Below are 26,114 nucleotides of genomic sequence, written 5' to 3' on the forward strand. Positions count from 1 at the left end.
GGAGGAGGAGGAGGCAGAGGAGGCGGAGGAGGCAGCAGCAGGCGGCTACACCACTGGGCAGGCACGGCCCAGCCCAGACAAACTTGGCTGGGAGGATTTGCCACTTGGCCCGGGGCCCATCCATCCCTCCTGGAGCCAAGGGCACAGGGAGGGGTGGGAAGGACTGCGCGGACAGCGTGGGAGGTATAGCACAGCCAGAGGGAGCAGGAAGAACTGGGCAGAGAGCCGCCCGGCAGCTCGGCGGGTTGCATCTGCCCCCGGAACCCCTCCTGGGCTCCACGAAACCCAGACAGCCACGGCCCTCTGCCCCCTTCTGCCCGGGGAGGAGGTAGGAGCACTACCACCAGGTCCCCAGACAGAAGAATCTAATCGGGAGGAGTGGGGTGTGGCCCACCCTTAGCCAGGCGGGTCAGCCAAGAGGGCCCCCACCACCAAAGGGCCCCTGAGAACCCAAAGAGGCATGGAGGATGGGAACCGGGCAAGAGCAGAGAACAAAGCAAGGACATGAAGTCATGGTGGGGAGACGGGAGGTCACAGCCATGACCAAGGTGTGTCAGGGAGGAATCACCAGCCATACAGAGCAGGCGCGACACAAGAAGCTCCCACCTCGAGCCAGGGAGGATCAGGAGGGAGAAGAGGGGTGGTCTCAGCAGCGAAGATGATGGGGCAAGTCCCCAGATACACCCATGGTGATGGGCATGCCTTGTGGTGGCCTTGGGCACAGCGGTGCCAAGTGAGGTCGGCGAGGGAACAATGCAAGACAGACAGTAAAGGGGCCACGGTGCAGATGGAGAGCATGAGAGGGCCCAGCAGGAAGGCCAGGCCGGGAGCGAGCTGGAGGCGGCGATGGTGGCGGCAACAGGGTGGGCAGCTGAGGCAGGCAGCACAGAGCACAGGGTACAGGGGCCTGAAGGTGCCGCAGAGAGAAGTGAAGGAGGGGGGTCCTGGGGTTGTCACAGAGCCAGCCAGCGGTGGTTGGGGGTGGTGCAGGGGGTGGAAATGGGAGCTTAAGAATGAAACTGAGGCAGCAGGTGATGGAGGCACCAGGTCAGGCAGCAGGATGGGCCCTGCCAGAAGCGGGCGGGCCCCAGGGCTGTGCATCTCAATGGATGTGAACAGAAACGAGAAACTATGAAGCCACGATGGTTTGGGCTGAGCAAGTGCAGTGCAGTGGCAGCCATCAGTGACAAGAGGGTCCGTCAGCATGATGACAAGAGGGTGGCAGGTGCGGAGCAGGGAGGCAAACAGCCAGCCAGGGGTGCAGGGAGGATGCGTGCTGGGCAGGGCGGAGGCAAGGACAAAGACCCGAGGGCACTGGCTCTATCTGGGTAGGGTCCCGAGGGCCCAAGGCAGGAGCCCAGCCCTGGCACTGGGTAAGAGGTGCACAGTGGCACAGAGGGACAGGTGCCATCGTGGCACAACTGGCATGGGAGGCCAAGGCTCCAGAAACCAGAGTTCGGCCTAAAGCCCAGCAGGAGGCTGGGGTTGGGGTTGGCACCCTGTGTTAGACACTGGGGGCTGGAGATGGCAGATCCCAGGGTAGCAAGAGTGTGGTGCTGACAGCTGAGGGGTTGGCCCCCCGGGCAGGGCTGGCCCAGCCCACCCCGGGGTCGGGGGCGGGGGGAATTCTACGGGGAGGGGCAAGGAGCTCACAAGGAGACAGGACAAACCTGAGAGGGAGGCACGAGGCAGCGTGGTGAAGCCCAGGAAAAGGTGGCTAAGCCTTTGTTAAACCAATCACAGCGGTGGGTGGGAAGCATGAGGCCCCCCTCGGCAGGGGGGACACGGGACAAGAGCCACGAGGCGGGCAGGGAGGCCTGCCTCTGACTCTAGCTCGGCCAGCTAACCCTCTGTGTCGCCTTGGGCAAACAGCCTTCCGGCCTCCGGTTCATTAGCTGTTGAATCAAAGGGGGTCAGGGCGGTTAGGCCAAAGATTCCGTTTCAGCTGGAACAGACACCCCCAAGGGGCCTGGACAGGAGGCAGGGAGGGAGAGGCAGGTGGAGGGCAGGGGAAGGGAACATGTGGGAAGGTGGGGCATGGTAAGGGCAGCCCAGGGCAGCCCCCTTGCAGGGCCCAGAGATGCAGCCTGAAAGGTTCTGAGGGCACCGGGAAGGAATTTCTAGGAGCCGTGTGTGCATCTATGTACAACAGAGAGAGAGAGAGAGCAAGAGACTGTGGACGGCGCCTTCCTGACTGGGAGCTGGGGCTCCCAGGGCCCTGCCTGCTCTGTGAGGGCGGCTGGGGCAGGCCAGGGCGGGTCACATACCGTGAAGATGTTGGAGCGCCTCTTGGACTGCTTGCGGATGGGTGTGGGGGTAGAGGAGGCAGCGATGGTCTCGATGCGCAGCTCCCGCTGGCTGATGCTGGGGGTGGAGGGCACTGAGGAGGAATAGTCGCTGAAGGCGCTGCTGCCGCCATTCGTGGCCTAAGAACAGAGAGGGGCTGCTGCTGCTGGTGGCTCTGGGGTGTGCGGCGGGGCTGTGGCCTAGGTGGGGAGTCTGGGGGTTCAGGCTGCAGGGTGGAGGTGAAGGTGTAAGGGAAGCCAAGGGGCCTTTCAGGTGTGTGTGGCTGACAAAGGGCTGCTCGCTCAGGCGGCACGCCGAGGGCCGGCCCATCAGAGGGAGTTACAGGGAAGAGAAGCAGGAAGGGAGGAGAAGCCAGCGGGGAGCAGCCAGCACACAGGAGTGTCAGAGCTCCAGGAGCCCATGACAACCGCCCTGCCTAGAGCATGGGGCACTTCACCTTCACGCAGCCCTGACCCGTGCAAAAGGGGCAGCTGTCCGGGCCCTGTCCCTTCAGCTGACCAGCAGACAGGCGATGGGGCCTGGAAGCACTCAGAGACACCGTCCACTCCCCACTCCCAGAGGTCAGGCTGTCGCCCAGGGAAAGGAGAGGGCTGGTATGGAGCAGGCCTGAAGAACACAGCCTCCGCCCTGCGCTGCCTGGCAGGGGGGCCTCGGGAAGCAGTTCATGAGGTGATGCTAACAGGGGTGAGGGGAGCAAATGCTTCCACTGTCTGCACTCAAGTGGATAGGTGGGTGGAAGGGTGGAAAGGGGCTGGGAAAGGGCAGCAAGAAGCTACAGTCCCCCACAGGCACAGCTGAGGCCAGGGCCAAGCACGCAGGCTGTGAGTTGGAGCCACATGCAAGGCTGGGAGGCCAGAGGGAGGTGGATGAGTATGAGGAGGGGGCTGGCAGAAACAGAGGCAGACGAGGAGCACCAAGGGACAGGGGTGCGCACCTGGTTGATGTGCACAGACGGAATAGAGGCAGCAGACACAGCCGAGTGGCTGGGCGAGTTGGGCAGGGACTTGCAGGGTCCAATGGCCAGCTGCTGCTTCTTCCTCAAGGCCACCACCTTCTGGGCCACTGCAGAGAACAGCAGAGTCAGTTATACCCATTAGGGAGAAATTAAGAGCCCGGCTTAGCACCTGCCTCCACCCTGCCCCTCACCCTCACCCCCGCTTCACAGGGCAGGGGGAAGTGGGGGAGCGGCTCAGGGACCGCCTGTGCCCTTTCTCTGGAACCCGAGTTACCGTCCTGGAAGACGCGCTCCACGTTGAGCCCGTACGTGGCACAGGTCTCATAGTAGGTGCAGCGCTTCAGGTCTGTGGACAGCTTGCGGGCCCGGCTGTCGTCAATGACTCGGGGGTTGGCAGCACTGATGGCGTCTGTGGGAGGGGAGCCGCTCAGCAGGTGGTGGCAAAGCTAGGACAGCGTGGGCTGAGGCCCCAGCGCAGGGCACACACAAAGCGCTGAAGACACACACAGGTAGGTGCCTGAGTACTATTTCAACCACAAGCCCACAGGTGGTCTCCGGGTTTCTCCAGGAAATGTGCCCATGAGCACCTCGCTGGTGGCCAGACTAAGCCAGGGAGCGCCCATGCAGATGAACTGGGCATTGTGGGTAGGGAGCATTGGGTCTGGGACTCTCCCCACCCTGATCCCTGGGGCTGCACCCATTCCTCGCAGGCTCCTACAGGCCCCGCCTCTCACCCTGTGTGCCCACCAGCACCATGGGCACTTCGCTGGTGTTCCGGAAGCTACAGAGCCGCAGGAAGTAGTTATACACCGTCTGGAAGCTGATCTCGTCCTCCAGGCTGAACACGAATACTACCGCATCCACCCAGGCAGCAAACTAGGAGAGACCAAGCAAAGTGAACAGCCTCACTTGGCCCCCAGCTCAGGAGAGGGAGAGGAAGAGGGAGAGCAGGCCCCTCACTGGGTGGGCAGGCCCAAGCCAAGCCACCCTCCTTCCCCTAGATGAGCAACCTTGGCCAATCCCAAGTCTTAACCTCGAGAAAAGGGTGCCAGGCACAGGGGGTGGCCCCGGGACCTGGGACAGGAGCATCACCTGGAGCTCGGGGGGCCCTCCTTCATCTCGGATCAGCAACAGGTAGCTCTGGCCATCCACCACAATCTCCTTCTTAAACCGACCCCCTAGGACAGAGGGCAGGGTCAGCAGTGCCCAGGCAGAGAGCCCAGGAGGGCCCGGCAGGGCAGAAGAGCGGTTCTCCACAGAAGTAAGAGGATGAGGGAGTGGAAACTTGAGACCCCCCACCCAAGCAGTGACTGAGGACAGTGAGGTGAGTGTAGCTCGGAGCCCCAACCAGGCTGCCACGCTCACCTTCAGGGGACTCCTCCTGGACATAGGTTCCCGTCAGATAGCGGTGCACCAGGGCCGACTTCCCACTAGACAGGTTTCCTACTATGCCCTGCAGGAGACGAATGGGCAAGAGCTGTGGTCACAGGGCACCCAAGGCGGGCCAGCAGACAAAGAGGCTCAGAGAGGGAGGCCAGGTGGGAGGTGGGTAGGAGGCGGATGGGGAGAGGCTGGTACAAACCCGAAGCCGTGGGTGAGGCCGAACTAAGAGGAGGCAGGGAGTGGGAGCCCCAGAAGCCCTGGTCAGGCCACACAGCTCCAAGCCTCCCCCAGGCTAGTCCCTGGCCCACCGGCACCTTGAGCGCCTCACTCACCACTTTAAGCTCCGGCACCGAGCGGCTCAGGGTCCACTCCTGGCTGTTCACAAATGAGTCTGAGAAGACAGAGGCGCTGGGTCAGGGTCAGGGCCAGGGTCACGGTTACAGACATACATCTGTGCTACCCCTCTTCCACCACTGCCAATGTCCTCTCCTGAGCCAAGGCTAGAGGACAGCACAGGATGGGATCCCAACTTTGACCCTAGCTCACTGGGAGGGGCAGGGCAAAACTTAGCGAGGACTTTCAGATCTCTGTCTTCTCCAGAAAGTAAGCAGCTCCCACCTGAGAACAGCAGGTCTCAGACCAGACCCCAAATGGCCTGAGCACCAGCAGAGGGGCAGGCCTCCTGCGAGTAGCAGCAGCTCACCCTTGGCAGGGTGGCGCCACTCAGTACATTCCTGAGCCAAGGAAAAAGAGGGTGGAGCCACACCCAAGCTCGGGGAGAGGCAGGTGGAACGCGGTGCTGGCGGCCCCGCCCTCCTCCCCGAGACTCCTCCCCGGTGGGCAGCAGCACCTCCGCGCCCACTTTACCTTCGGCGAGCCAGCTCTGGTGGGAGAAACCTCTGATTGACTCGAGCCTTGTCACCGCCAGCCCCATCCCAATGCTCCGGGTCTCCGTGCACAGATTCCAGCCTGGGACAGCTGCGCAGGCTGTGCAGTGCCCGCCTCCCAGTCCCTGCTCCCAGACGCGCTGTCCCCAAGAGGTTTTGAAGAAAAAGCTCCTAGGACTAGGTCCCCAAGGAGTCCCTTAAAGTCAGCTTAATGCGAGCCTGCAAACCAGAAGATGTGCCCCACCTCTGGCCTCCAGTGGCAAATAGGAGACCCAGATGCAGTTCAAACCCAGGAGCTTTCTTCCTCTTCCAGAATGCCAGGGGGCAAGGCTTTTGCCCGAACCTGCCTGCCTGGAATCTCTACCACTACCCACGACCCCAGACACTCGAACTGGTGCTTGCGCCAGACCCAGCTAGCTCGCGGTCCGCAATGGTGCGCCCACCTCCGCCAGGTAGGTTTTCCGGCAGACTCGCACGGCTCTCAGTTTGTGACTAGGCTCCACCCGGACAGGCCACCCAAGGCTCCGCGAAGCCGTCCCCTTACCACTCGGCGCGCCCAGGAACCCGGGGGCCGCGGCTGCCCGGCGGCTCCACAGCGGTACGGCGGGAGGCGAGGCGGACGCAGACTCCCTCCTGCGGAAGCGGCTAGTAAGCAGCTTCCAGAGGCTGGCGGCGGTGCGGGGGCGGCCCGGCTCGGGCGAGGCGCACGGGGCCTCGGCACCCAGCAGGTCGCGGCGGCTAGGGAAGGCACCCAAAGAGCCAGTGTCGCCGTCGCTGCGGGTGCGCGCGCGGGGTGGCCGGGCCAGCAGCCCCGACTCGGAACGCCGAATCTCCTGGCCGCGGCGCAGGCGGAAGCTGAAGCTCTTCCTCAGCGCAGACAGGCCACGCCGGGGGCCCTCGGCGCCGCGTCCCCCGCCGCCACGGAACACCTGCCAGCGCTGGCTGCTCCACAAGGAAGCGCCGCGCAAGAAGCCTGAGCTACCGGACCGGCCCAGTCCGGGGCTTGGCGCCTCGGCCGCCGCTGCCGCCGCCGCCAGTTCCAGACGGTTCACCTCCAGGAACGTCATGCTCGTGGGCCGTGGCCGTGGCGCCGGCTCCCCTGAGGCGCGGCTGCGCCGGGTTGGCGCGGGACTGGCCGCCGGTGAGCAGGGCGACTCCGATTGCGCGGGGCCACGGCGGCCGAGGCGCGGGCGCAGGAGACCAAGCAGCAGGCCCCTGGCGCTGGCGGGCGCCGGCCCTGGGCCGCCCGAGCACACACTCCGAGGCCGAAGCGGCTGCTCTCGCGCGGCACACAGGGCGGCCTGCAGGGCGGCGGCGCGACCGGCCGGGGCGCCTTGCAGGTCCAACGAGTCACAGACGCTGAGGGCGCGGCGGCAGGCGGCGGGCCGCTCCCCGCTGCAGCTGTCCACTGATGGCCAGCCCCGCTCCATGCTCAGGGCCGGCAGGCCAGGGCCAGGCCCATGGCGAGGGGCGCAGGGCTGGGCCCGGGCCGGGGCCGCGGCCGGAGCGCACGGACCGCAGGCCTGTGGGGCACCTGGTATCGGCCGTCCTGGTGTCTCACCTCCTCCACCTCCGAGCCGGCAAGCCCAGACCTGGAGAGGCCCGGAGCCAGCGCAGCCAGGAGAGGCAGCAAGTCTGGCCTGGAACACCGGGAACGGCGGGCGGCTTGGCGTAGGGGAGCCGGCCTGCTCGGGCAGCCCCCGGGAGCCCACAGAAAACAGGAAATTCCAGCTCCGGGCTCCTCCTAGGATTGGGCAGGTAGGCGAGGAGCTGTCATTAATTAAGAACTCGCCAAATAAATAGCAGTCCGAGTGCAGCACACATGGGGGCCCGGTTCTAGAGAAAAGTGAAAAGGGTTACCAGCTTCACAAGAGGAGGGCTGACCGGAAGGGTCAGGGCCATGAAAAGCCCTCCGTGAGGAGTCCAGGAGGCAAGTCTCCTGCCCCTGGGCCTCTGGGACCCCATCTGAGGTTCTGGCGTGGCGCGCCAGATGCTGCTTCCACCGACTGCAGCTCCTGACCGAGGCCGCCCTGTCCTTTGGAGGTTGCAGAACCCAGAAGATGAGCCAGCCTGCCTGTGGGCAGGGGATACCTGCCTAGGCCTGGACTCCGCTCTGCAAGGGGACTCACCCCTGCAAGCCTCAGCAGCCACATGCAGGGCCAGAGCTGCAGCTGGTGGAAACAGCAGCCCCTGCCTTGAGGGGTGCTGCACCGGCCTCCCCCTAGAACCTAGGCAGGCAGTCCATCAGGGTGTCCCCAACAGCCAGCACCCCCTGCAGTCCACACACACAGCAGAGAGAAGCCGGCTCAAGTCCTAGCCAGGAGCACAGGCTGAGGGGCTGTGTGCTTCCTCACAGGGGAACAGAGGGAGGCAGGAAGAGAAAGACCCCTGCTCTCCCACCCCCATCTAACCTCACCCAACTCCCACCATGCCTTTCAGCGGTCCTGCTCAGGGCTGCAGAGATAAAAGCAGCACATTCCAGAGGGGGCTGGGGTAAGGGGGGGATGCCTGAGAAAGGCAGGGCCTCTCAGCCCAGGTGCTCCCCACCGCCAGGAGGCCTGGAGACTCCCAAGTTCTGGGCTGGATCTCCGCAGCCTGGAGAGGCCTGGGGGCGGGGTGGCTGTTCACAGTGCAGAGAGTGGGTTCCTGTGCTCCAGGAGGCCTGCCCCCCATGCTAACTGGTTCTGCAGGGCAGCCCTTCCGGGATTCCTCACTGCGCCTGCCTCCTGACTGCGTCCTCCCTGAGCTACCAAACAGAAGGCAGTCATTCTGCCTTACCTCCCTATCTGGATTGGTCTGTCTGTCTCTCTCACACACACAGGAAATTACCCCTTCCTCAAAATAAGCCAGTCAAAGTGTGAGCATAGGAAGGGAGCTGCTCTTTGAGGGGCAGAGGACAGATGGCCTGGGATCCCGGCTGGTTCTGTCAGTGGGTGGATAGCCGGATGTGAGAGGATGGAGAGAGAAGTCAGGGAAGGTGTCCCCCTCCCCCAGCACACCCTGCATTCTGAGTACACACAGGCTCCCAGTGCCCCTGCACACACTCCCAGGCAGAAAGCTCAGCCTTACTGCTTCGTCGTTGGCTGACTGCTTCCGCCTACCTTCCCCCAGCAACTGGGCAGGTAAGGGCACCTGCTCCCTCCTGAACATCCCCAGACGTGGAGCCAGTGAGAGAGTTCCCCACCAAGGGAGGAGAGCTGCAGGCCCACACAACCCTCCTCCCTGGGTCAGCCCCAGGTCACAGCCAAGGTCTCTGTTCTAGCTGACAAACTCCTTCCTGCTCTCCAGACCAGCAGCAAACCCAGCTCTGCCCCCCTCAGCCAGCACCTGCTGGGCCCAGAGACAGCAGCCCAACACTGAGCCGCTGTGGGCCGGGACCACGCCAGTAGCACAGAAAAATCCCTTCGGCTGTCCCCGAGGCTGACTCAGTTTCTGGAAGCCTTTAGGGTGCCAGGCTGGGCTTCCTCCCAGAATCCACATGAACTCAGCATGGATTCTGGGTCAGGGGGCATATAATCTTCCCTGGGTGTTGGGGGGGTTAAGAATGCAGATCACCCCTCCCTTCCCCAAGTGCTTGGATATCAGGAGAGCAGGCTGACTCAGATACGCCCTGCCTGCAGGTGCACTGCCGCGTTGAAGGGCTTGTACAGTGGCGGGGTACGGGTGGTTTGAGAAGACCGACCACTCAACAGGCGTGAGGTGTGACAGGAAGGGAAAAGGAAGCTGTCCGCGGGAATCCCCCCACTGCATAGCTGGCCTCCATTCAAGTGCGTGCTGGTTGATAAGCCCTGGGCCATGCCCAGCCGCAGCCTACAACCACATGAAGCTCATGCAGGTCCTTCTCCGAGGTCACAAAGACCTAGCTTCCCGTGGAGGGCCCTGGCTGGTGGCACCTTCTGCAGCAAAGACTCTACGCTCTTCCAATGTGACTTTAGAAAGCCACACTGGACCGCCAAGAGCCATCAGGCACTTCTTGACCACAAGGTGGCAGCAAAGTACCTTCCTGGGATCTTGGTAGCTGGATTTGCAGGAATGAAGGCTGGTGGCCACTTGAGTTGGTCACACCTAGGGTCCCAGAGCCCAGGAAGGCAGTAGGAGGTGAGCCAAGTGCCCAGTGAGCAGGCCAGTCTCAGACAAGCTCTGGTCTCTTTACACAGGTCTCTGGGTTGGAGATTCAAAAGTCACAAGGAGGGGTCAGTGTTGTGGCATAGCCAGCTAAGCCTCCACCAGCAATGCTATCTTCTCATATGGGCACCAGTTCAAGTCACAGTCATTCCACTTCCAATCCAGTTTCCTGCTTTTGGCCTGGGAAAGCAGCAGAAGATGGTCCAAGTGCTTGGGCTACTGCCACCCTGGTGGGAGACCCAGAACAGCTCTAGGCTCCTGGCTTCACCGTGGACCAGCCCTAGCAATTGTGGCCATGTAAGGAATGAACCAGCAGAGGAAAATTCAGTCTGTTTCTCCCTCTCTCTGTAACTCTGCCTTTCGAATAAATTTTTTAAAAATTCAGAAGAAAGGGGAGTTTCTTGGGGCTGGCTCCCCTCACACCTGCCGATGGCCGTGGCTATAGCACCTGCAAGCTTGCAGCAGGAAGGTAGGCCACTGTGTCAGCTTCCCAAAGTCTCCCTCCAGTCACCCGTCCAGCACTGCTGTCAACCTGGCCTGACCTGGTCAGCAGCACCCTGAGGAGGCCTGCTGTGGCTGTCCACATGAGGCCACATCACTTCCCTACTTCTTGCCAGCACCCCACATACCTAACTGCCTGAGGGGGGTCATCCGCAGCTCTCCCCATTCCCACGTGGTGTCCAGCACCTGCACAGACGTCCATGCCTGAGATAGTCACCCCGTCTCCGTGGGCAACGCCCAACACCGCCACCCCCCCAGGGTGCTTTACTTGGGTTTCCTATTCCTCTAGTGGAACCCTGCTGGGCACACTGAACATTCTTGCAGAGGGAAGTGATTGATTCACTAGGGCATTATGCTGATCGGCGCCTATGCGCCTTGGCTTCCCTTCCCATTGCAGGCTTAGAGGCAGGCCTGGAAGAGGTGGTCCTTGGCTAGCCACAGGCTAAAGGATCCGTCCAGACCTCGCTTATAGGGGGACCTAGGAGCTCCCGGGACGGCAGGGTTTGTAGAACCTCATTTGCAAATGGGGCCACTGGAGATAAACAGTTAAGATGAGGTCATATTGGTTGCTTCATGCTTTCCTAATAGAACTCTGCTTGGGGTGGGCCCTGATCTAACAACTGGTGTCATAAAAGGGGGAGATACAAGAGTCAAGAGAAGAAAACATTAACAGACATCGGGAAGGGCTGGCCCCCAGGCCTGGGGCAGATCCTTCCACAGTGCCTAGCTACAGAGGCACAGCCTGCACAGTTTACTGTGCTCTCAGAATCCACTTCTTTGGCTTTAAGCCTCCGGCTAACAGTGCTGAGTTCCACAGCCCCAGAAAACGACAGCAACTATGGACTCTGTAGGAAAGAACGAAGCTGGGGCCGCCACCATGGCTGGTGAGGCGAGCTGCTGCCTGGGAAGCACAGCCTGGGAATACAGCAGGGCTGGTCTGAGTCCTGGCTGCCGTACTGCTCCCTGCGCCTGCGAGCCCCTCCCCATGGGAGACCAGGATGGAGTACTTGGCCCCTGGCTTCAGCTTGGGGCTACTGTAGCCCATTTGGGGAGCTATCCAACAGATGGAAGACTTCTTTCTCCCTGTCTTCCTCCCCATTCCCCCCCACAGACACACATATGTTGTCTTTCAAATAATTAAAAAAAAAAGGACCATGTTCATGCGGGTGAACATAAAGACTTCAGAAGCATCTTACCAGGAACCACAGATCCTGGGTTCAAAGCTTGCTCGGGGCCTCCTGTATTAGATGTAAAGGCCTCACTCCAGGGGGAGGGCAGGTGAGACTGGCCCAGTAACTACCTCTCGAGCCCACGACCCCCCACTATTTGCTGGATCCAGGAGTCCGGACCCTCCCAGTCCAAGTTCAGGGTGTTTGAGCTCCCCTCATGCAGTCTTCATTCCTCTGCTCCCCATGGAAAAGCTTAAGGGAGCTGAGGATGGTGGAGGGAAACAGAGACAATCACAGGTGCTGGGCTCCGGGGCTCCAAGACACTGAGGTGACAGTGGACAGACAGGCAGAGTCCTCCCGGCCTGAAATGGCCTTAAGTCACAAACCAGCTACCAGCTACTTGAGAGTAACTTCTTTAATTAACGACTTTAGTTTTGTTTTGTTTTCATTAAGAGGCAGAAAGCAAGATAAAAAGATCTCTCATCTGCCAGTTCACTTTTCAAATGCCTGCAACAGCTGGGCCAGGCCATGCTGAAGACAGGAGTTGGGAATTCAGGCCAAGCTTCCCATGTGGGTGGCAGGGACCCAACTCCCTGAACCATCACCTGCTGTTTCCCAGGGTGTGTGTTAGCAGGAAGCTGAGCTTGGGAGCAAAGCCAAGACTCCAAGCCAGGCACTTGGATACAGGACGCGAGTGTCCTGGCCATGGCTTGACCAGCTAAGCCAAACACCTGGTCCAGAGTCACGTCTCCATTTTCATTACTAACCACAACACTGGACAGGACAAAGGGCTCCCCCTCAAAGCCCCAGGCCTGCTATGCCACCACCTGGTCTTCTGACCCTGCCCATCTGCCACATTCTAAAACTCCGGGAGTGCCCTGGTCACAAACATACACACACCCTACCCAACCCTGACCAGCTGTGGCAACTGCCTGGATTCTGGCACAGATGGAAATACCAACAGGACTACCGAGGCCTCCCAGGCATACCCCACTTCTGTGCAGCTCCTCTCTGAAGGGCAAAGGGAACCGGCGTATCCATAGCCATGCCCTGCTGGGTAGCACAATACCAGGAGATGGTAATGCTTAATACCATCTCCAACCCTCCACCCCTACCCCATGTCACACTGGTTGGGCCTTTTGGCCTCAGACTCTGAAATGTCATATACCTTCCCAAGATGCACCCCACCTTTTCATCACCATGTTGACCTATAACCTGACTCTCTTGTCACATTTCAATGTCATCTTCTCCCTTCAAAGCTGACTGCATGGTCCACCTGATGCCCTAGGAACTAGCAACCAGCTTTGTACAATGCAATGGGCCTCCACGATGCTCAGTTCAAGTGTCCGCCATGCCCTCTTAGCAGTTCCAGCACATTCATTGTACTTTTTACAAAAGTGCAATACACAATTCCAGGGCAGGACTCGTGTGGGAGGAGCTGCCGGGAGCACGGGGATGATGAGTAAAGGCACGGTCTCCAGGAAGGGGCCGAGGTATACAGGGGCATGAGAGCTTCAGGAGGGCCAAGGAGCTTGTGGGCATGCCTCAATTCCCAAGACGGAACTGGCAACAGTACAGCCCGGCCGTGAAGGCCCCTTCCGTTGCGAGCTGCTTCTGTTCACCCTGCCCAGCTCATGGCTACCACTACACCGCAAAGTGCCTGGGGGTGCTGCAGGACCTTCAGCTTCCACACCACACGGACAGCATGACTTGTCTCCGCTGTGCAAGCTCATGCGCAGTCTGCTGTCTGCTCATCTCTTCCAGACCTGCAGGGCACACGGAGCCAGCCTCCAGCTCGTGTCCTTTGGTACCCTGACCAGTGGCAACAGCCATGCAGGACACCACTGGCTGCCCGTTACCATCAAGTAGCACACTGTGCCCGATGGCCCACACTGAGCCCTGGAAATGTGTTAGTCCTTATAGTCAATAGAGCCCTGGGAGGAAGGAAGAAATCAGGCCCACATGTCAAGTGACTTGAATAAGTTACCAGCTAGTGGATAATGTGAGCCCTGGCCATTGCCTTCCCAGGCTGGAGGGACCTTTGCTCACCCAGGGCCAGCCAGAACCTGGTGCTGTCTATCTTCCTCTCCTCCCTGTACTGGCACGCACATGGAGACATGGCCCCGTCTTGGCCTTCCTGGCACGCACATGGAGACGTGGCCCCACCCTGGCCTTCCTGGCACAGTGCCTCTTTCCAAAAGCACTCTTCCTTGGTGGTGGGTGTTGCAGCACAACGGGTTAAGCTGCAAACTGTGGTGCCTGCGGCCCATTTCTAAGTGCAGGTTTGAGTCCTGGCTGCTCTGTTTGATTCAGCTTCCTGTGAATGCACCTAGGAAGGCAGGCAGTGTTTGGGTTCCTGCCACCGACATATGGAGAGACCCAGATGGAATTCTTGGCTTCTGGCTTCAGCTTGGCTCAGTCCTGGATATTGTGGCCATCTGCAGAGTGAACCAGCAGATGGAAGGAAGGTCTCTCTCTTTGTTTGCCTTTCTAAATAAATAAACAAACAAATGGAATGACTTTTTTTTTTAAAGAGAAAATGTGGCATGATATGCTTGAAAACAAAGGAACATATCTAAACAGTGATGAAACGGTGACAGCCACTGATGAGGAAGCAGCAACAGAGACACTACACTCCTGTTTGCTGAAAGGTGTATAAAGGCTGCCAGGCTTTTAGAAAAAGCCCTGGAATAAACTGGAGCCTGTTCTGACTAGGGTCAGACAGAACCACGGTAACTTCCTGGGCCCTCCACCCCCACCCCGCAGGCTCCCTGCTGACACTTGTGTCCGGCAGTCCTGGCCCCTTGCCATTTGCAGCTGCTGTGGGCTCTGGGCTCCTCGTATGGTCTGTACCCTTGGCCACTTCCTCGCATTTTCCTTTCGGGAATAAACACACCCTCAGCACACGCTCCGACAACTGCTCTCCGGAGGCAGGCCCTGCGGCTCCCTCCCCTTACAGACAGCTGTTCCCGCTTTCTGTCCTCCCTCTGGGACACTTCAGAGGGTAGATGTCCCATCCATTATTGAACCATTCCCCCTGGCGAGGGGCACGCGGGCCGCCGTCTTCTTTCTTTCCCACTACACGCCTAGCTGCAATCAACACCCGTGTATCTATGTGCTTTCTTTCCACTGGGAACATTCCCAAAAGTAGGACAGTTAGGTTCAAAAGCGCGTGAATTTTTCATGCTAATGGATGATACTGATTTCCTCTTCCAAGTTGGCGGCGGCAGTTGGTTCCCTGCCCTCCCAGGCAAGTAGCGAGAATGTGTGCAAGCCTGCAGACGTCCCAAGTCACCGGCTCACTGTCTCTCCGCCTCCTGCACTGGCGCTCCCTCGATGGCCAGTGGAGGAGTGTGCAGCTTTCCAACAATGTGTGCTTCCCCTTTGGTCAGGCACTATTCTCTTCCTGCTTTTCTCTTAGATTTTTAGCATCATAACAGTTAACAGGAGCTTTTGTATAACAGGCATGTTAGCTGTTTATCTAGCACATATGCGCTGTAAGCAAACTCTCCTACTCTATGATGCGGAAGTGTAATTAAATCTGTTAACTTTGCAATTGATCTCAACATTTGCACAACAGCAAAAATCCATGAGACAGGGTTGAGTTAAGCGGCACAGTGAGTAAAGCTGCAGGCTGTGATGCCATCCCATATGAGAATCAGCTCGTGTCCCGGCAGCTCTACTTCTGATTCAGCTCCCTGCCAATGGCCTGGTAAAAGCTGTGGAAGATGGCCCAAGTGCTTGGGGCACCTGCGGAATGCAGCTGGCTCCTGGCCTCAACCTGGCTAATGTTGCATCTCCTGGGCAGTGAACCAGTGCATGGAAGATCTGTCTTTCCTCTTTGACTTGTAGATAAATAAATACATCTTTTTAAGAAATCCATCTTGGCCAGGCACGGTAGCCTAGCAGCTAAGGTCCTTGCCTTGCATGCGCCGGGATCCCATATGGGTGCTGCTCCCTGCCTGTGGCCTGAGGAAGCAGTCGAGGACAGTCCAAAGCCTTGGGACCCTGCACCTGCATGGGAGACACCAAGGAAGCTCCGGGCTCCTGGCTTTGGATCAGCTCAGCTCCAGCTGTTGCAGCCACATGGGGAGTGAATCAGTGGACGAAAGATCTTCCTCTCTGTCTCTCCTCCCCTCTGTATATCTGACTTTCCAATAAAAATAAATCTTATTAAAAAAAAAAAAAGGCAGGGTGAGGGGAAGCTGTTCTTGATAGAAAGACATTAGCCAATGCTTGCAGAAGTTACTTCAGGGTTAGAGAGCTCCTTTTCTACTTTTTTCATTTTTTAAAAATTTATTTGGGAAGCAGAAAAAAGAAAGAAAGAAAGAAAAAGAGAGTAGAGGAACGAGAGAGAGAGGCAGAGAAAATGAAAGCTCCCACCTTCTGGTTTGCTCCCCAAGGGTCCTCAACAGCTGGGGCTGGCCAGGCTGCAGGAGCTAAGAACTCAAACCAGTCTCCCCTCTGGGTGTCAGGGAGCCAATCACTGCCGCATCACTCACTGCCTCCCAGGGTGTGTGTCAGCAGGAAGCTAACACCCAGAGCAGAGCCAGCACTGAAGCCCAAGAACCCTCACACGGATAGTGGCCATCTTAAGTCTACACCAAATGTCCGCCCTCAGGAGTCACTTTCTGACCAACTCAAGGTTACCTACCCGGACAAGGACCACAGATGGAAGCTAAAGCCATCAGGCAAAAGGTTGAGGAGGGCGCACAGCACAACCGCCCACCGCTTACTTAGCACAGCAGGGAGGACCTGAGCCTTCCCAGCAGGGAGACCTGCTTGTCACAGCCCGGTGTCACTCAGACAGGAATTCCTATCCAGCCTCTAGATTCCATTTCAGGTCACAGGCCACCTGCATGATGGAAGAGAAAGTGACACCAGGCCATCATGTGAATCCAGAATGTGGACCTGTGGCAAGAAGAGTATGTCATGTGGGATCTGTTCTGCATTGAACCCACACCAACTACAATACGATACGTAAGACGTCTAGGGAGCATGGAGCTGCAGGTTAAGCCTATTGGTGACACTGCCATCCCATGGGAATCCCAGCTGCTCCACTCCTGATCCAGCTCCCTAATGCACTCGAGAAAGCAGCAGCAGGCCCCAGATAAGTATTTTTTTTAAATAAAAATAAAAAAAGAGTGAGCAAGAGATTTTCTATCTGTTGGTTTACTCCCCAGATGACCGCAATGACCAGGGCCAGGCCAGGCTGGATTTAAGAGCCAGAAGCTTCACCTAGGACTTCCATGTAGGTGGCAGGGACCCCACACTTGGACCATCTTCCACTACTTTCCCAGGAGCCTTGGTAGGGAGCTGGATCAGAAGTAGAGCAGCCAGGACATGAACCAGAGCCCACATGGGCTGTTGGTGCTGCAGATGGCAGCTTTACCACTACCCCTCCCTGCAACGTTGACCCTAGGAACAGCTCTTTTTTTTTTTTATTTTTTTTTAATTTATTTATTGGGCCCGGCGGCGTGGCCTAGCGGCTAAAGTCCTCGCCTTGAACGCCCCGGGATCCCATATGGGCGCCGGTTCTAATCCCAGAAGCTCCACTTCCCATCCAGATCCCTGCTTGTGGCCTGGGAAGGCAGTCGAGGACGGCCCAATGCATCGGGACCCTGCACCCGCGTGGGAGACCCGGAAGAGGTTCCAGGTTCCCGGCTTCGAATCGTCGTGCATCGGCCCATTGCGGCTCACTTGGGGAGTGAATCATTGGACAGAACTTCCTCTCTGTCTCTCCTCCTCTGTGTATATCTGGCTGTAATAAAATGAATAAATCTTTAAAAAAAATTAAAACAAATAAATAAAAGATTCTGCCAGGAGCACAGGCTTGGAAGCCAAACTTCCTGTGATGGGGTCCTGTCGTGTGAGTCCTGGGAAAATCCCTCCGCACATCCTCACATCAGGGAGTCTGCACCTGCAAAGTAGGGGGTGGATCACTGACACACTGCAAGGATGCTCCAACAGCTGATAGGTCAGCCTGGCGGGCAGCATCCGGCACCTCTCCTGAAAGCCGCCCTTGTGCTGCTGTTCGCCCTAAAACAGCAGAGCCCGTCCAGCTGACCGAGCTTGGCGCCCTGGAACTCATCCCTCACAGTAAGAACTGTTAATCTTGTAATATCTGCAGCACCAACACCCAGTGTTGGAGTGTGGGGTGGCATGCCTGAGCAATTTTAAAAACACACAATGCCAGCAATTTTCATAATGAAAGCGCTACTCCAGGAAAACCATGTTCTGGTGGGACCTCTCACGGTGGCCAGCTCCCCGCAGCAATCCCCTGGCTGTCCCTGAACCTCAGATACGGATGTGAAATTGACCCCTGCCCTGCACATGTATGCTGGAGATACTCTGGAGACAGAATGCTTTGCTTTTCCACCAACACAACTTTGCCCTGGTGCCAGGGACATGGCCCTCTACCCCCACCCCATCTCCAGCTCACAGCAAAGGGGTCCCCACCTCGATATCATTCACACGGTCCACTCTACGCACTGCTGCTGGGTAGGGCTATATCCCGTCCTCCCCCCATCCCATCTGTCATGAAAACAAATCCTACCCCTGATTAAGCTTTGGGCACATGTGGGAAGGAAAGGCTGTGGCACTGCTGCCCATCCCATGGGATGGGCAGCATGTGGGTGGCATGAGAACCCTCTCCACATGCTCCTCAGACTCTGTGAGCCCTCTGGGGTCAATGCCTGGCTGATCAAGGTGTTGAGGGGTAGCATCCCAAGCAAAGGGAGCCAACAGGGAACTCACATTTCTCAGGGGGAAGCAAGATGCCAGCAGCGCATGCCCTGGATGGCTCACAGCTGTTCTTAAGTCATATGAGACCGGGCTCTATCTACACACCACTCCCCCAGAGTGTGTCATGCCCCAACCTGGATTCAATGGACACCCACCCCACTGTACCTCTCAGGCTGAGGGCTCCCCACTCCACAGAGGTGCTCCTGTCGGTGCAGCTGCGGGCGCGTTACTGCAGGGCAGTGTCCTTAGCTCTCAGAGCCCACTCTCACCAGGGTCGCTGCACCCCACTGCTCTGCCCCAGATCCCAGCTCCTCGCCATCTCAACATCGCTCAGGCCAGCACTTCCCAGGGCCTCTCCTTGCTGCACAGGAAACTCACCGTCAGAACCGAGCCGGACAGTCCAGCGGGAGTGTGCACCAAGAAGCAGGGCAACCATGCGTCCTGCCAACTCCCAAGTCCCATCTCTGACCCCATTCACAGGTCACCCAGGCCCCAGCCCAAGGCAGCTCCCAGGCCTTCACAAACCCACTGCCTAGTGGCCTCCAAGTCCCTCTCTCACTGTTCTGCCTCCAGCAGGCAGCACCACAAGCACGGGCTGAGCCACAGCAGGGCTTTTCTGACCCAGTACAGAAGTGGGGCAGCTCCTTGCTGGCTGAAGTCCCCCTGGGTCAGGGACTCAGGGCTCAGCATTCAGTGAGGAAGCAGCCAGCAGCATGTGACACATGCCAGCGGGGGAAGGCAGCATTCTAGGCCAACAGCGCGGCTGTGGGATCAAAGCCAGGGAAGGCTTTGGTGGGCGGAGTGGCGGGAAGGAGAGGAAGCCTGAAGCGAGCCAGTCTGGGAGGGGGCTGCCAAGCAGGAGGCCAATGTGGGACGGCTCCCAGCCAAGCAGGCCAGGCTGCTGGACAGCAAGCAAGCAGAGGCCCATGGGCAGGAGCCAGTAGGGGCTGGGTCCTGGGCAGGGGCAGTGGAGGTTGTGCTTGGGAACTGAAGGTGGAACTTGGAGCAGGGTTTCTAGGGCCAGAGCTGGCTTTAAATCCTACCCTGTCATCCCCACAGAGGAACTGTGAACTCCAGCTCAGCTGCTATGAGCTCACTCTTGCCACATGTAAATGGGGCGCATCCTTCATAAGCTGTACTGTGGCTCAGCACCCAGGCCGAGGGCGACAAGCAGGATGTGGACCCCTCAAATGGCACCTCCTACCGAGCATCCTTCGGGCATCCAAGGGCAGGAGAGCCTTTGGCCCAAGGTCCATGGCTGACCCAGGGTAGGATGAGAGAAGCTCAGGAAAAAGCTGAGAAGTCAGTGAGTTCAGCATATCATGATCCCCTCCTCCCTCTCCCAGTGGGACCTGAGGAGGCCTGGGACATCCCCGTTTGAGATGTTACACAGGGCTCCCAGTGCACCCCAGCCGAGAGTTCCCAGGGGGTGGGGTAGAAACTGCTTCTGGACCCTGGCAGCAGGGTGGGCAGGATGTGTCCATCATTTCCTGCTGTGTTGTTCTGGAAGATTCTGCTCAGGATTCTCCAAGACTGCATGGGGGGAATGAGACAGGGCCAAGAGGCCAATCCAAGGCGGAGGAGATTGCTTCCTTCTAAAACACCCTGCAGGAGTATGTAGATGTTCACGAACCTTCTACTTGGATAAACACCACTTAGCAGAAGTTAAGGAACACATACCTCTTACTAAAACAGGGAGCAAGAACTACCACAACCTTTGCTGAGGAAGGCTTTGGCTGGCTGGCCAGAGGCCCACCCTGAAGCCCACCAGGCCCCGGGCATAGCACGACGGCATGGTGTTGCAAGAGCAGGGGCCAGGCTAGCTGTTCACACCACCACTCTCAGACTGAGCTGCCTGGCTCACGATTCCGCTTCAAGAACCCCACACAACGGCAGTATAGGAGATGCACAGGGACCCCAAAAGTGCTGTTAATTCAGTAAAAGCTCGTTCAATGGATCTGTCTGCTAGCCATCACCACAGACTCAGCTGAATTCATGTTTGCACCGGAAAATGGCAGTGCTTACCTGGGTAGCGCATCCTTTGTAAAATTTAAATACAACCATTTGAAAAGAGGCAGCAGAAAGAACCCACTGTTGCCTTCTGCCATTGCTTTTTGTTTTGTTTTTAATAGCCACCAGGTACTTCTCTGTAGTCTTACAGGCTATACATCGGAATGGCTCCTCCAGGACACAGGTGGCCAGTGGGTCATGGAAATGCCATGCGAAGGCAAAGAGGCCTGCATGGGAGCACGGAGGGGCCGGGCAGGGCCTGAAGCTGCAGCATGGACATGCCACAGGAGACAGCTCATGGCTTCCCGTGGAGACTAGGAAACTTGACATGATAATATCTATGCTGTCTTGAGTTAAATGAGACACAGTGTTAAAACTGGCTGTACCTTTTCTTTATACCTTTTGGAGATTTTAATTTATACATGTGACTCACCTAGGTCTATCAGACATTGCTGAAGTGGACAAGCTTTCAATAGACCATGACAATGCAAGAAAGACAATGCTGAGTCACAGCCCCCCAACCTGAGATACACATATACACACATACTGCCCTGTCCCGGGGCCTATGCCCTAGGCACCCCTGCCCCTGGCCTGGCCAGATTGTACCCACACACCCCAAGCTCTCTACCCACCTCCACGCTCACAACTGGGGTTCCAGAAACACACTCACTTGTGGGATTCCATAAGTCATCACCTCACTGTGACCCTGCAAAGGCAAATGGGACAACCTGACTGGTGAGCAATGAGGCTCTGGCTCCCTAGTCGAGAGCACTCAAAGCTGTGCATATATTAGCAGCTTCCACTCTCACACCTACACCATGAACCGCCTGCCGCTCATCCTCATTCCCCCAGTGCCACGGCCCAGGCACAGAGACGCCAAGGAACCTTTCCCCCACCACACCACTGCAACGCGATGGGGTGACAATCCAGGGTGCAAACCTCGGCAGTTGGTGCTTTAAGCACTGCTCCACGCAGGGCTCCAACCACATCACTGACAGTCTGAAACAATCTAGAAGCAGTAACTAAGCCAAAGCAGACCTTTGGAGAGCTTCACAACTCTTCTCAAATATGAGGCTCTGGGGTCTATTGGACACCAATCCTCCAGCAGAGAAGTGACATGAGATCCCTACTGAAGCCCCAGCAGAGGCAGCGAGCACGGCTCCGGGCAGGAGCAGAGCTGGACCCCCGCAGCCCTGCCACACCCGGCATGGGGGATGCAGTCTGGATCTTTAGGGCTCCCCGGCCTCCATGATGGGAGTTTGAATTCCACTCCATAAGCCTGGGTTGGGTTTTTTTGTTGCAAGGCAAAGAAACATCCAATGAAAAGGCGACAGATAAAGTGCCCTAGGAGGTACAGGGATGACACCAAGGAGGAAAACAGAACTGGTTCCACGCAGAAGACAGGCACAGGAGTACCAAGGGCCCATCCACCTGGGACCAGCATGGGGCGGGGGTGGGAACAGCTGGGGGGGGGGGGGGCATGGTGGCCAGTGGGAGGCTCCATGAGCTCAGCTCCAGCCACTAGCTCTGAGAGTAAAGGCCTGACTTCCAACCAAGAGGACAATGTGTGATCTACAAAAATCTACATGTGAAGAGGATTAAAAACCATCCTAGGCTTGATAAGAAGTCGACTAACAAACCAACAGGAAAATAAGATACAAGTAGGGTTAAGCATAGTGCAAATAACTGCCTCCCCAAATCAATCAACAGACTAAATAGCTAAAGAAATTAATGGTAATGAAAATTAACGGTAATGAAGACAAGGAAAGCCATTCCATGTATCTTTCCCTTTACCTGGAGAGAAGAAAAGGAGGAGCCAGGTAATAGAGCAGAGAACAGGCCCAGTGCACCTGGGAACTGTCAGGGCAGCGAGAGTCATAAAACAGAGACCCCCTAATCCCACCATCTTCTTTTGAAGTTCTTCATACAGGATTCCGTGCCCTCTTCTAGAATAAGGACTCATGTTTATTCTGTATGCAATGTGCCAGGCACTGTGCAGGGTCTGTTGCATGTGTTAACAGGTAAGCAAGGTGGCTTTGGGGCATGTCTTATGGCACGGCAGGTGAAGTCACAGCTTGGGATGCTCACATCCTGGATCCGAGTCCTTTCTCTGCTTCCCACCCTGTCTCCTGCTAAGGCATATCCTGGCAGCAGGGCAGGCTCAAGAACCTGGCTTCCCACCAGCCACATGGGATACCTGGAAGGAGTCCTGGGCTCCTTGTTACAGCCTAATCCAGCTGGTTCCTCTTCTCCCATAGGGACACCTACCACCCAAAACAACAACAACAACAACAACACACCCTTGTAGGGCCCCGGTGTGATGGTTCAATTGCCTAATCCTCCACCTCCAAGCACCAACATCCCATATGGTCCCGCCAGCTCCAGTTCCCATTCAACTCCCTGCTTGTGGCCTGGGAAAGCAGTTGAGGACAGCCCATATTCTTTAGACCCTGTACCAACATGGGAGACCCAGAAGAAGCCCTGGCTCCTGGCTTTGCATCAGCTCAACTCCAGGTGTTGTAGCCATTTGGGGAGTGAACCAGCAGACTGAAGATCGATCTCTCTCTCTCTCTCTCTCTCTTTTTTAAAGATTTATTTATTTTTATTGGAAAGGCAGATATACAGAGAAGAGAGAGAGAGAAAGATCTTCCATCCGTTGATTCATTCCCCAAGCGGCCACAACAGTTGGAGCTGAGCCAACCCGAAGCCAGGAGCCAGGAGCTCTTCTGGGTCTCCCACACGGGTGCAGGATCCCAAAGCTTTGGGCCATCCTCAACTGCTTTCCTGGGCCACAAGCAGGGAGCTAGATGGGAAGCGGGGCCACCAGAAGTAGAACCGGCGCCCATATGGGATCCTGGCGCATTCAAGGTGAGGACTTTAACTGTTATGCTATCGCACCGGGCTCGCTCTTTCTCTTTCTTTCTTTCTTTCTTTCTTTTTTTTTTTTTTTTAAGATTTATTTATTTTTATTGCAAAGTCAGATATACAGAGAGGAAAATCTTCTGTCTGATGATTCACTCCCCAACTGACCACAACGTCCGGAGATGAGCCGATCCGAAGCCAAGAGTTTCTTCCGGGTCTACCACATGGGTGCAGGGTCCCAAGGCTTTGGGCCATGCTTTACTGTTTTCCCAGGCCACAAACAGGGAACTGGTTGGAAAGCAGGACCACCGGGATACAAACTGCTGCCCATAAAGGATCCTGGCACGTGCAAGGTGAGGACTTCAGCCACTAGGCTACCACGCTGGGCCCTGAAGATCTTTCTGTCTCTTTTTCTCTCCATAAATCTGCCTTTCCAATAAAAAGAAATAAAATCTTAAAAAAAAACACAAAAAGCAGAAAATTTAAAATCAAACCATCAGTAGCTAATGGAAAAAAATACAAGATCGGGAGGAAGCATGTTTTTTTGGCTTCCGGTTACACTGGAATTGCTGTAATAAACATAGATTTATTTTCATCCTTTAAGTACACATTTAAACAAATTTTTAAAAATTTAAAAATTCTTGAGCAAGCATCGCTCTGCTGATAGCACGGAGAGTGGCACCGAGGGCCACCCGTTCCCTCGGAGATTTCAACATCCAGAAGAAATTGAGAGGAGGAACAAGAAGTCCACATTCCACTTCAACCTGTATTCTGGAAGTTTTGAAATTGCACTCCAGCGGGGTTTGTCTCTCCGAAGAGCTTCCTTGGGGCATGTCACTCAGCCTGAGGACTGGGAGCCTGCTAACCCACCAGCATCCAGCCGAGGGCCTGGGGCAGGCCAGGCGCCACTCCTCACTCCAGGTTCCAGTCAGCCCAGACCGGGGAGGCAGCATTGCTGACAAGGTAATTAGGTTTCTTGTCAGTCAGGTGGGAGACCAGGCTGGAGGTGTTCCTGGCTCCTAGCGTTGGCCTGGCTCTAGCCAGGATAACATGAGCATTTGGGGGAATGAACCAGCATGTGGAAGCTCTCTCCGTCTGCTTTTCAGATAAATACATAAAATAAAGCAATGATAACTTAGACATGGTCCCTACCCTTAAAAAAAGAAACATGCTAGAGCTAGCCTGGAGGTGCAACAAGCATCCCGTCCTGGCTGCTGCATTTCCAATCTAACTCCTTGCTAAGGCATGGGAGAGCAGCGGGTGCTGGCCCAAGTGCCCCGCCCTCACATCCATCTCCAGGCGGGATGCCCAGATGGAGTTTCAAACTAATGGCCTCAGCCTGGACCAGCCCAGCCATTGTGGTCATATAGGGAACAAACCAGCAGAGAGATCGAGATCTCTCCCTCTATTCTTTCAAGTAAATAAATCTTGAATAAATAAATACAGAAAAACGAACTCAGAATTTGCTGCATATAAGGTAACATAGGCTGCTGTTCAGGCGTCTCCCCTGACCAATGCCTTCCAGGAAAGGCAGCCACTCCTTTCACATCAGAGCCACAGAATCTGGCAGAGGGGTCCCAGTGTGCACACGGCATGACTGCAGCCTACTCCACACTCCTGCCTGAACCATCCCGGGATACATGATCCCCTGCAGGAGGAAGCACCCACTCCAAACCTTCTTGAAATATAGAGGGCCGAGCACAGTAGCCTTGCATGCACCAGGATCCCATATGGGTGCTGATTCTAATCCCGGCAGCCCCAATTCCCATCCAGCTTCCTGCTTATGGTCTGGGAAGACAGTCGAGGATGACCCAAGGCCTTGGGACCCTGTACCTACATGGAATACCTGGAAGAAGCTCCTGACTTTAGATCGGCAAATCTCCGGCTGTTGCGGCCACTTGGGGGGAACAGGAGGAAGACCTTCCTCTCTGTCTCTCCTCCTTTCTGTATATCTGACTTTCCAATAAAAATAAAATAAATCTTTAAAAACAAATTTAGAAGAAGCTGCTGGCTTCGGATCAGCTCAGCTCCATTGTGGACACTTGGGGAGTGAACCAGTGGACGGAAGATCTTTGTCACAGTCTCTGCTTCTCTCTGTAAATTTGCATTTCCAATAAAAATAAATAATCTTTAAAAAGAATAAATACGGAGAGATAGAAATAAGCCCATATTAAGAGAAAGCCTTAGGGGCCAGGGCTGTTGCACTAGGTGAAACCAGCACCTCTTCAAATGGGATGAAGTGCCGGCATCCCATATGGAGGCCAGTTTGAATCACAGCTGTTCCACTTCCAATTCAGCTTCCTGTTGCTGCTCCTGGGAAAGCAGGGCCCTGAACCTATGCGGGAGACCTGGAGGAGGCCCCTGGCTCCTAGTTTCAGACCAGCCCCACTCTAGCCATTGTGGCCATTTGAGGAGTGAACCATCAGATGGAAGATCTCTCTCTCTCTCTCTTTCTCTTTCTGTAACTCTTTCTAATAAACAATAAAATAAATAAATAAACCTTAAAAAAAAAGAGAGAGGCAGCACTTAAACCTCATCCACTAATGTTCTACCCACCTATCTCAGAAGGGACTCAATGGTGCAGCCAGGGACCGTCATCTCATGCCACGGCTGGCTTCAGGATCCCATTCCTCTGCCTGGGAAAACCCAAGCTCCCCTGCCTGCCACACACTTTATAACGGAGACAAACCAGGCAGGAAGATGGAGGCTGATGATACTGGGGCACAAGGACTGTCTGCATGGTCACAGATGGAAATCTTCCTCCTGACACCTGAGGTCCCCACATTGGATCTGGAGCAAGGCATTTCAATGCATTTCAATGCATCTTCCCCAGTCTCTAGGCTTTGCCCCAGTTTTTCAAATACCTGGGTTTTACCGCTCAGCACCTCCCATCTGCTGAGCCATTTTCCTGATGCCTGCTGAACCCAACCCCTCCAATCTTCTCTTCTTTCCTCCTCTTTGTTCTGCTTTCCACAATGCTACCTGCAACTGGGCCACCCAGTAGGAGCCAAATCAATGGATGTGGAACAAATGCAGCCAGCACCCATAGGGGTTTCCTCTTTTTCAGAATTCCTAGAATGCCTCTGTACAAAGACCTACAAAGGCAGCTTGGTCCCAGGCCCTAATTCCCCAACAGCCTCAGCGCCACGATGGCCCCAGAGAGAGTGACTG

General features: G+C 56.5%; 1 protein-coding gene across 10 annotated transcripts in view; it reads right to left on the reverse strand.

Annotated features, from left to right (window-relative positions):
- The window catches only part of AGAP3 (ArfGAP with GTPase domain, ankyrin repeat and PH domain 3), a 51,997-nt gene that overhangs the window by 21,526 nt on the left and 4,357 nt on the right, over positions 1-26,114 (reverse strand). For 3 of the 10 annotated variants that reach the window (XM_058681342.1, XM_058681341.1, XM_058681340.1), the window contains exons 1-8: positions 6,077-7,025; positions 4,978-5,036; positions 4,628-4,715; positions 4,355-4,440; positions 3,997-4,138; positions 3,537-3,671; positions 3,242-3,369; positions 2,268-2,426 (exon numbers count right to left, since the gene is read on the reverse strand). In XM_058681342.1, coding sequence (XP_058537325.1) covers positions 2,268-2,426; positions 3,242-3,369; positions 3,537-3,671; positions 3,997-4,138; positions 4,355-4,440; positions 4,628-4,715; positions 4,978-5,036; positions 6,077-6,962 — 1,683 coding nt within the window. In that variant the 5' untranslated portion in view covers positions 6,963-7,025. Of the gene's footprint in view, positions 1-1,670; positions 1,819-2,267; positions 2,427-3,241; positions 3,370-3,536; positions 3,672-3,996; positions 4,139-4,354; positions 4,441-4,627; positions 4,716-4,977; positions 5,037-6,076; positions 7,062-26,114 lie in introns of those variants that run through there. The other 7 variants (XM_036497299.2, XM_036497297.2, XM_058681344.1 and 4 more) reach the window with 5 other exon arrangements.

The sequence above is a fragment of the Ochotona princeps genome, chromosome 25, assembly GCF_030435755.1.
Source record: "Ochotona princeps isolate mOchPri1 chromosome 25, mOchPri1.hap1, whole genome shotgun sequence".
Classification (NCBI taxonomy): domain Eukaryota; kingdom Metazoa; phylum Chordata; class Mammalia; order Lagomorpha; family Ochotonidae; genus Ochotona; species Ochotona princeps.